This window comes from Stigmatopora nigra, chromosome 23 (assembly GCF_051989575.1).
Source record: "Stigmatopora nigra isolate UIUO_SnigA chromosome 23, RoL_Snig_1.1, whole genome shotgun sequence".
Taxonomy (NCBI): domain Eukaryota; kingdom Metazoa; phylum Chordata; class Actinopteri; order Syngnathiformes; family Syngnathidae; genus Stigmatopora; species Stigmatopora nigra.
Genome location: NC_135530.1, coordinates 7,064,708 through 7,075,000, shown reverse-complemented (window position 1 = coordinate 7,075,000; position 10,293 = coordinate 7,064,708). Strand labels below are relative to the sequence as shown.

General features: G+C 41.2%; 1 protein-coding gene across 4 annotated transcripts in view; it reads left to right on the top strand.

The window, feature by feature from the left end:
- Nucleotides 1-10,293, top strand: part of sbf1 (SET binding factor 1) — a 55,294-nt gene that overhangs the window by 35,597 nt on the left and 9,404 nt on the right. For 2 of the 4 annotated variants that reach the window (XM_077710141.1, XM_077710139.1), the window contains 11 exons: nt 1,138-1,330; nt 1,419-1,546; nt 3,635-3,810; nt 3,881-4,017; nt 4,104-4,311; nt 4,387-4,583; nt 5,641-5,778; nt 5,846-5,941; nt 6,491-6,565; nt 8,130-8,302; nt 10,037-10,210. In XM_077710141.1, coding sequence (XP_077566267.1) covers nt 1,138-1,330; nt 1,419-1,546; nt 3,635-3,810; nt 3,881-4,017; nt 4,104-4,311; nt 4,387-4,583; nt 5,641-5,778; nt 5,846-5,941; nt 6,491-6,565; nt 8,130-8,302; nt 10,037-10,210 — 1,695 coding nt within the window. The remainder of the gene's footprint in view (nt 1-1,137; nt 1,331-1,418; nt 1,547-3,634; nt 3,811-3,880; nt 4,018-4,103; nt 4,312-4,386; nt 4,584-5,640; nt 5,779-5,845; nt 5,942-6,490; nt 6,566-8,129; nt 8,303-10,036; nt 10,211-10,293) is intronic. The other 2 variants (XM_077710143.1, XM_077710140.1) reach the window with 1 other exon arrangement.

Here is a 10,293-nt window from a genome sequence, read left to right as displayed (position 1 = left end):
TACAAAATTATTTTTGAACTAAAAACACGGAAAATTGATTCAAAAATTACCGATATTGATTTAAAAGGAGGAAAAAAATCAGGAAATGTAATATATACATCTATACTCTTCATTTGAATTTGATCCTAAAACAGAAAGTAACATAACGGATAAGGAAATGCATTTTGGAGGATTCCCTAACTTAAGATATTTTTTGTATCTCGACTCACTCCTTTGCCTATAAAAAAATTTATATCCTGAAAATGTTGTACCTAGAGGCATTCGTAAGTAGAAGTGTGACTGTATAAGGTGCAGTTGACATAGTAAAAGTAGTGTTTGGGGGCTGGTGCATTTTGCAGACATTAGATGGCGCTGCGCAAAACAGAATGTTATGCCACGATGAACCAATATTGATCCATATCTTCGGCGCGCTGTCATCTTTTGATAAACCAAGTCTTTATGGCGTGTATTTTCGTGCGGAAAATACGGTAATCTGACTGTACAGTGGTTAATACAGTGATCCCTCGGTTATCACGGTTAATGGGGACCGGGTCCACCCGCATTAAGTGAATTTCCACAAAGTAGGGATGCCCCTTCAAAAATGCTTACCGTTATTTCACAACTGTAAGGCGCACTCAAAAGTCTTAAATTTTCTCCAAAATAGACAGTGCGCCTTATAATACAGTGCGCCTTATAATACAGTGTGCCTTATAATACAGTGCGCCTTATAATACAGTGCGCCTTATAATACAGTGCGCCGTATATATGGCAACAATGTCATTCATTGAGGGTGCGCCTTATAGTCGTGAAAATACGGTAATTTTAATTTAATTATTATTTTACCCCCCCCCCCCTGTATACAGTACACCATATAGAATACAGTTAGAGAGAGTGAAATTCATGTTATAACAAAAAAAACTGTAAAATATGTTGTCTCAATGTAATATTTGTATTTTGATTTATTTTTTTCCCCCCAAAAAAAACACAAAGCTCTGAATCCGCGGTGGTTGAACCGCAAAGTTGCGAGGGACCACTGTATTGTGACTTTTACTCACGGGCATGTTTGTCAGGCATGAGAATGGAATGCGGTGGTCTTCAAAATCATTAAGCCCCTTGGCTTTGGTGCTCCCTTTCTCTCTTTCTCTTCCCTCCACACAGCCCAAGCTGCTCCGGCCGACGCTCCTGGCAGGCGAGGAGCTGGTGATGGACGGCATGCGGGTTTACCTGGTCCTCGACGGTCGCGAGGAAGCCACGGGGACGATGGGAGGCCAGCCACTCCTACCCGCAGAGGGGGCCATTTTCCTCACCACCTACCGACTCATCTTCAAGGGCACGCCCACCGACCCGCTGGGTACGAGACAAGACCACGTGTGGCATGTTTAAGAAGCAAGCTCAAACGGATATTACCCAGTACTTGACTTTCTGCTTATGTTCTGCAGTCGGCGAGCAGGTGGTGACCCGTTCCTTTCCTATCGCGTCGTTGACCAAGGAGAAGAGGATCTCTGTTAATTTACCCATGGAACAGTTTGTCCAGGATGGGCTTCAACTACGGTCCTGCACCTTTCAGGTACCGTATTTTCACGACTATAAGGCGCACTTAAAAGTCTTAAATTTTATCCAAAATAGACAGTGCGCCTTATATAAGGACAAAACAAAAAAGCAAAAACGAAAAACCACCTGTCGGTTATTAAAAAAAACACAAACGCCTGAACTGAAACAATACTTTTAAATATGCTGATGCCATCTTAGTTTACAAAATCTTCCATCATATAGCTCCTCCCCCACTGCAAGATTATATACAAAAAAATCCAAAACATCAACAATGGCTGGCTCTAGAGGTGACTGTGTAGTGAGTGCTTCATACCTGGAAGTCAATATCAATTACCATATTTTCACGACTATAAGGCGTACTTAAAAGTGTTAAATTTTCTCCAAAATAGACAGTGCGCCTTATAATACAGTGCGCCTTATATATGGAAAAAATATCATTCATTGAGGGTGCGCCTTATAGTCGTGAAAATACGGTACTCTTCAAAGTCCAGATGTATGGTTCAAATCATACTGATTTGCTATTTCATGACGTCACGCCGCCATTGAGTCATGACAACATCGTGTGATGGCATCGTCAACTTGCACTTTCGTGCATGTCAGGTTTTAATGCGAATATAAGCCGTACCCTCGATTCAGTCATCATTTTTTTGTCCGCTTATATGCGGGTAAATACGGTCAATATTCATTATTTATTTATTGGATGAGGGGGGTAAGAGGTTAGTGCAGGGGTCGGGAATCTTTTTGACGAAGAGAACCACAAACAATTCATATTTTCCAATGTTATTTCTTGTGAGCCATTCTACGAATTTAAAAGTCAAAATACATACATAAACGAGTGCCTTTTCAATTTTTTTTAGTAACTTCACTTTTAAAGTGGAAAAAAATGAATATTTAAAAAAAAAAAATTCTTATGCTGTTGCGAATCAATGAGAATGTATTACAGAAGAGTCTACAGCGAAAAAATGAAAATTAAAGCAGTTCTAGATGTAATATCTCATTTCTGTCACCAGCAATTTCCATATTTTAGCTCACAGGTTAGCAAAGAGCCAAATGCACTCAACAAAAGAGCCACATGTGGCTCCCGAGCCATAGGCTCCGCTACCCCTGGGTTAGTGCGTCGGTTTCGCCGTTCTGGTGTCCTGGTTTGGACAGTTTGCATGTTCTCCCCAGGGCCTGTGTGGGTTTTCTCCAGGCACTCCGCTTTTCTTCCCACATTTCAAAAACATGCATGTGAGACTGGTTGGACACTGTAAATTGCCCCAGGGTATGAGTGTGGGCCACCAATTTCCGCCTCGTGCCCAAACGTCACCTGGGATAGGCTCCAGCACACCCCGCGAGCCTTGTGAGGAGAAGCGGTTCAGAAAATGAATGAATATTTATTACGTATCTTTTCCTTTTCTAGTCTTTGATGGTGACATTTCTCATGGTAAATCCAATACTTTAATGCCATCTATTGGCGACCTTCCACCGTGCAGTTATACTCTTCTAGTTTTCACATTTTGCCAGGCCTCCTCGTTAGTGTAACGGGATTAGACGTCCCCGTCGTCGTTAGAAGCCAATGAGTGGCGTTTGGTGAAATACAGTGTTCCCTCGGTTTTTGCTGTTAATGGGGACCGGGAATTTTCACGAAGTAGGGATGCCCCTTCAAAAAGGCTTAATTAATTTAATTTAAAAAAATAATAATTTATTTATTTTTATTATTATTGTGAGTGAAATTCATGTTATAACAAAAAAAACTGTAAAATATGTTGTCTCGGGACCACCCGCGATAAGTGAATTTCCGCGAAGTAGGGATTCCCCTTCAAAAATAGCTTAATTTGAATTTAATTAAAAAAAAAATTAATTTTTTAAAATATTTTTATTTTTTACCCCCCTGTATACAGTACACCATACGGGTACAGAGAGTGGAATTCATGTTATAACAAAAAAACTGTAAAATATGTTGTTTCAATGTAATTATTGTATTATTATTATTTTTTTCCCCCCCAAAAAAACGTGAAGCTCTTAATCCGCGGTGGCTGAACCGCGAAGTAGCGAGGGAACACTGTATTCGACCGGACCTGACCGGACCGGCTCCTTGACATGCCTTCTGTTCCATTCGCAGTTAATGAAAATTGTTTTCGACGAAGAAGTGGCAGCCGACCTGGCCGAGGTTTTCAGGAAACACATGCACAAATTACGCTACCCCCAACACGTGCAAGGAACGTTCGCCTTCACCGTGGGTCAGAGAGGCAAGCTGTTAGTGGAACACAAGACCAAGGACAAGAACCAATCCCTCAAGTATGGCCAAAGGGAGACCGCTGAGCTCAGTGGATCCCATTCCAACATGTCTTTTTGTTTCCTCTACTAGGACGCTTTCAAAAAACCTGGTGAAGAGCGCCAAGCGAACCATCAACCGGCAGTACGTGGCCAAGAAGAAATACTCTCCGCCTACTTGGGAAAACCGGAGCAGCTTGCAGTCCGAGTTGGACGAGGATGACATTTCGGGTACGCGCAAGCCCATATCGATAGACCTTCCAAGTCTTGGCGGCTTTGGTGGAATACGCCGGTTAATCGGCCTTACGTGTCCGCAGTCTCTGACGAGGTGGATCAGGGCTCCTTGACGCTGTCCTCCACCATGCGCTCTTCGGACAGACAGACCATGAGCAACGTGGTGGAACGGGCGTGCTGCCGAGACTACCAACGAATGGGCCTGGGTACACTCAGTAACAGTTTAACCCGCTCCAAGAACGAGCCCTTTCGAATTTCCACCGTCAACCGCATGTACACGGTGTGCAGGAGGTGAGCAAAAAAACGTGCCTGATTTGTTGTTCTGGCGGCGCCGGAACCTGAATATGTTTTTTTTCTTCTTCACAGCTACCCTGGCCTGCTCATCGTACCGCAAAGCATCCCCGATTCCAACATCCAGAGAATTTGCCGCTGCTACCGGCAGAACCGCTTTCCCGTGGTCTGCTGGCGGAATTCTCGCACCAAGGCCGTCCTCCTCAGATCGGCCGGTCTCCACGCCAAAGGGGTGGTGGGATTTTTTAAGTCTCCCAACGCGCCGACGTCAGGTAAAGGTGCCGGTGCTCGGACATTTGGTCGCCGGTCAAATGGTGACAAGAGAATTTACTGTTGATACCAGCTCTCAAAATTATATTCATGATAGAGTTTAATATCTAAAAGAGTGAGTTTAATATCTAAGAGAGAGAGTTTAATATCTAAGAGAGTGAGTTTAATATCTTAAGTACTGTTTAATATCTTAAGTACTGTTTAATATCTAATTACTGTTTGATATCTAAGTACTGTTGAAAACAGTAGATATTTAGATAATACACTCTCATAAATACAATTTTGGGAGCTGGTTTCAAAAGTACTCCTATATTAAACAATACTTAGATATGAAACAGTAGTTAGATATGAAACAGTAGTTAGATATGAAACAGTAGTGAGATATGAAACAGTAATTAGATATGAAACAGTAGTTAGATATGAAACAGTTGTTAGATATGAAACAGTAGTTAGATATGAAACAGTAATTAGATATGAAACAGTAATTAGATATTAAACAGTAGTTAGATATGAAACAGTAGTTAGATATTAAACAGTAGTAAGATATTAAACAGTAGTTAGATATTAAACTAGTTAGATATGAAACAGTAGTTAGATATGAAACAGTAGTTAGATGTGAAACAGTAATTAGATATTAAACAGTAGTTAGATATGAAACAGTATACTTAGATATTAAACTGTACTTAGATATTAAACTTTACTTAGATATTAAACAGTATACTTAGATATTAAACTGTACTTAGATATTAAACTGAACTTAGATATTAAACAGTACTTAGATATTAAACTCTCTCTCTTAGATATTAAATTCTCTCTCAGATATTAAACTCTTTGATATTAAACTTTCTCTCTTAGGTATTAAACTCTCTCTCTTAGATATTAAACTCTCTCTTAGATGTTCAACTTTCTCTTATGAATATAATTTTGAGAGCTGGTTTCAACAGTAAACTCTCTGTTACCATTTGACCGGCGACCAAAGGTCCGGTCACGAAAGGCGCATAGTGGATGGCCGGATCCTCCCAGTCAAAACGGATTGACAAAGTTTTTTTTCGGCTGCAGGTCCATCCCAGGCGGACTCCACCAGTCTGGAGCAGGAGAAGTACCTGCAAGCCATCATCAGCTCCATGCCGTCGTACAACGAGAGCAGCGGCAGGAACACGCTCAGCGGGTTCACCTCCACCCACATGAGTGCTTCAGGTGGGTGGTCTCCGATTGGCCCCCAAGCCGACCCCGATTTTGAATTCCCTCCCCACCCCCATGGCAGACTCGTCAGACAAACTGCGGCAGCCAAAGATCAGCGTTCTGATGAAGCAGGTGATGGGCGCCAAGGAGGACTCACCCGGAACTTTCAACAGAGGAGGTGAGGAGAATTATGGAAAGCAAACCAAAAGGAAATCCGAACAAACCACTCGTACGCTGTCGGGGGTTGTCGATCCCGCATGAGGAGCTGCCAACTTCTACCAAAATTTCCCCAGTTTACAAGCAACACAAAGTCTGAACTCCGAACAACTGCGGAAATCCCCAAAAATGGTCATTTAAAATTTACGAAAAGTGCCAAATTTCAAATTTAGATGTCTCCAAATTCACACATCAATACGACTTCCAAATTTGATTCAAATGTATACTGGATGAATTCAGTAACACGAGTGTATTGTGAATTAAAACCAGTTACACGTTCTGACAAATAGAACAGCATAAACATGAAACCAACAGTTTGATTTAAATTGTCCTACCTTATTTATTTTTTACATTTTATATTGATTTTGCGTGAATGGCATTCTCTCCTTAAATGGGTTCAACGGAGGGTTGGCAGCTCTGGGCATGGTAGTCTGCACCACCACCACCACCACCACCAGGAAGCTCAAACGGTCTTTTTGTTTGTTTTGTTTTGCTTGTCATTTGACCTCAGCTCTTGGTCAAAGGGCCAAAGTCATCTCCCTCTCTCAACCCAAAATGTCCGTCAAGGCCAGGAACTCTACGAGAGGTACAGTAGGCCACGTCAAGGCCACCCCGCCCTCCAACTAATCAGATCTCTTTAACAGAACCGCCCGCATTTCTGGCATCATCAACGGTAGTGCCGCGTACCTCCGAACTAACGGTTTCTCCTACTGTTGGTGTCAAATCTTGATTCCTGCTGTGTCTGTGTGCACGCCGCCGCCGTTGCAGTTCTTACAACGCAGCATCCTTGTTTGACTTTCCATCTTTTTCTCCGTCTGAGAGCGGATGGTTTCGGGTACCGTATTTACTCGCGTATAAGCCACACCCTTAAATTTTCCTTAAAATCGTTGAATTTTACAATGTCTTGCGTATAAGTCGCTCCCTGATTCACCATTTTCCATTCCATATTTATTGTTTTAGTAGGGAGTACAAATATGTTACTTTGAAGAGAAAATCTTCCAAAAAATTATCGCACGTAGTATTTCTGAGATACTGTATGAATCAAAGACACATTATTAGGGTCACTATCATAAGGAATTAATTTATTCAATAATGGGTGTTTTCTTACTGCAAAACTGAAAATAACCATCAATATTAATTGTTACTTTGGAAAAAGAGCATAGCAAGTCTTTCGCGCATATAAGCTGCACCCTTAAAATTCCCTTAAAATGGTCGAATTTTACAATGTCTCGCGTGCAAGCTGCTCCCTGATTCACCATTTTCAATTCCATATTCATTGTTTTAGTAGGGAGTACAAATATGTTACTTTGAAGAGAAAATCTTCCAAAAAAATATCCCACGTAGTATTTCTGAGATACTGTATGAATCAAAGACACATTATTAGGGTCACTATCATAAGGAATTAATTTATTCAATAATGGGTGTTTTCTTACTGCAAAACTGAAAATAACCATCAATATTAATTGTTACTTTGGAAAAAGAGCATAGCAAGTCTTTCGCGCATATAAGCTGCACCCTTAAAATTCCCTTAAAATGGTCGAATTTTACAATGTCTCGCGTGCAAGCTGCTCCCTGATTCACCATTTTCAATTCCATATTCATTGTTTTAGTAGGGAGTACAAATATGTTACTTTGAAGAGAAAATCTTCCAAAAAAATATCCCACGTAGTATTTCTGAGATACTGTATGAATCAAAGACACATTATTAGGGTCAATGTCATAAGGAATTCATTCATCCAATAATGGGTGTTTTATTACTGCAAAACTGAAAATAACCACCAATATTAAATGTTACTTTGGAAAAGGAGCATAGCTAGTCTTTCGCACATATAAGCCGTACCCGTGATTTATCTTCACATTTCCTGAACCGCTTTATCCTCACTAGGGTCGCGGGGGGTGCTGGAGCCTATCTCAGCTGACTTGGGGCCAGAGGCAGGGAACACCCTAAATTGGTGGCCAGATAATTGTTGAAAATACAGCTTATATGCGAGAAAATACGGTAGTTCTCCCATCACTTCTACGGTGTTTAGCAGCATGGCTCTCGGGTGGACGGGGCGTCAAAGTGAAAATCAAAGGCTACTCACTACCTGATTACGGAGGGAAAGTGTGTCTATGCTCGGGTCGTAACGTGCCTTTCGCCTGTCTGCCAGGGAAATGGGGGAGCATCCGAGGAAGCGGGCGGCTAAGCGCCTATAACCCGGACGTGGGGACTCGCCTGGCCGGCAAAGAGTCGCCGCAACCCAATGGCGGGCCCAGTGAGGCGCTGTTTCTACGTCAGCACAGGGCATATCTCTACATAATTGGGGACAAAGCCCAGCTCAAGGTGAGTCACCTGGCCGGCGCGGGTGGAGCGTGACCGGGTGTTAGGTCGCCGGTCGTTTGGTCCCTTTTGGTTGCCGGTCAAATGGCAGTGTTCTCGTTACCTCTGCGTCCTGCGTCTGATACGCACAGCTTTTCTTCCAGACGCACAATTTCAAGTAATGTGCTTTTTTCGGACGCAAAGAAATTTTTATCAAAAAAAAAAAAAAAACACATATATCCGATAGCAAACCAATTTATTCCACATAATCTTTGCGAAATAATTCTCGCGTGAACGAGACTAGCAGACACTAGCAGACGAAGGAGAGAAAGCGATAGCAAGAGTTTCGTAATAGTGTAAGAAAGATAAAAAATGTTTCAGAAAAAGCAAAACAGTCTGGATAGTTATTTCGCAGTTAAAAAATACAACTAGTAAGAAAAGAACTGCAGAAGATTCGACCGATGATCATGAAGCAAAACGGGGGAAGCAAGGAAAAATACGCACATTTCAAAAGACTTTTGGCTGCAAAGAGAGGAGGATCTACGAGCTGAAAGACTAGTACAATGATAAATAAACCCTAACCCTAAACCATATAATAAATAAATTAAATCTGAATGTTTATATATCGTTGCTTATGTTTTATTTGCATCCGTAGTATGTTGGGACTCGTGACAAGTTTCCTGGGACGCACAGTTTTCAGACAAGCGAATCCCTGGGACTCGCAGTGTGCCAATTGTAAAATTATCACTGAAATGGTGAGAGTTTACTGTTGAAACCAGCTCTCAAAATTATATTCATGAGAGAGTTTAATATCTAAGTACTGTTTAATATCTATGTGCTGTTTAATATCTAAGTACTGATTAATATCCAAGTACGGTTTAATATGTATGTACTGTTTAATATCTAAGTGCTGTTTAATATTTAAGTACTGTTTAATATCTAAGTACTGTTTGATATCTAAGTACTGTTTAATAACTAAGTACTGTTTAATATCTATGTACTGTATAAGATCTACATACCGTATTTTCACGACTTTAAGGCGCACTTAAAAGTCTTAAATTTTCTCCAAAATAGACAGTGCGCCTTATAATCCAGTGCGCTTTATATATGGAAAAAACAGAAAACCAAAATCGAAAAACCACCACTGTCGGATATTAAAAAAATACTGTTAAATATGCAGATGCAATCTTAGTTTACAAAATCTTCCAACATATAGCTCCTCCCCCACTGCAAGATTTTATACAAAAAAATCCAAAACATCAACAATGGCTGGCTCTAGAGGTGACTGTGTAGACTGTAGTGAGTGCTTCATGACTGGAAGTCAATATCAATTACCGTATTTGCACGACTATAAGGCGCACTTAAAAGTCTTAAATTTACTCCAAAATAGACAGTGCGCCTTATAATACAGTGCGCCTTATATATGGAAAATATCATTCATTGGGGGTGCGCCTTATAATGCGGTGCGCCTTATAGTCATGAAAATACGGTACTGTTGAAAGCAGCTCTCAAAATTATATTCATGAGAGAGAGTTTAATATCTAAATATCTACTGTTTTCAACAGCACTTAGATATTTAACTCTCTCTCTTAGATATTGAACTCTCTCTCTCATGAATATAATTTTGAGAGTTGGCTTCAACAGTAATTTGCCATTTGACTGGCGACCAGAAAACTGGCGACAAAAAGACCGCCGACCAAAAGACCCGAGCACCGGGCCAGGGCGACAACCTTACTTAGCGAGATGGTGCGTTTCCAGGGCGGGAAACAGGACTCGTTCCAGCAATGGGAGGTAGTGCCCATCGAGGTGTGCGACGTGCGGCAAGTGAAGAACAGCTTCAAGAAACTAATGAAGGCCTGCGTGCCCAGTTCCACCATCTCGGACAGTTCCAACTTCTTGCGCTACTTAGAGGAGTCTGAATGGATGGCACTGGTGAGAAATTGTTGCTCTTTGGAAGTTGTTGTTGTTGTTTTCTTTTGAGTTTTTTTCCCCTGTCACAACATTCGTTTGTACCG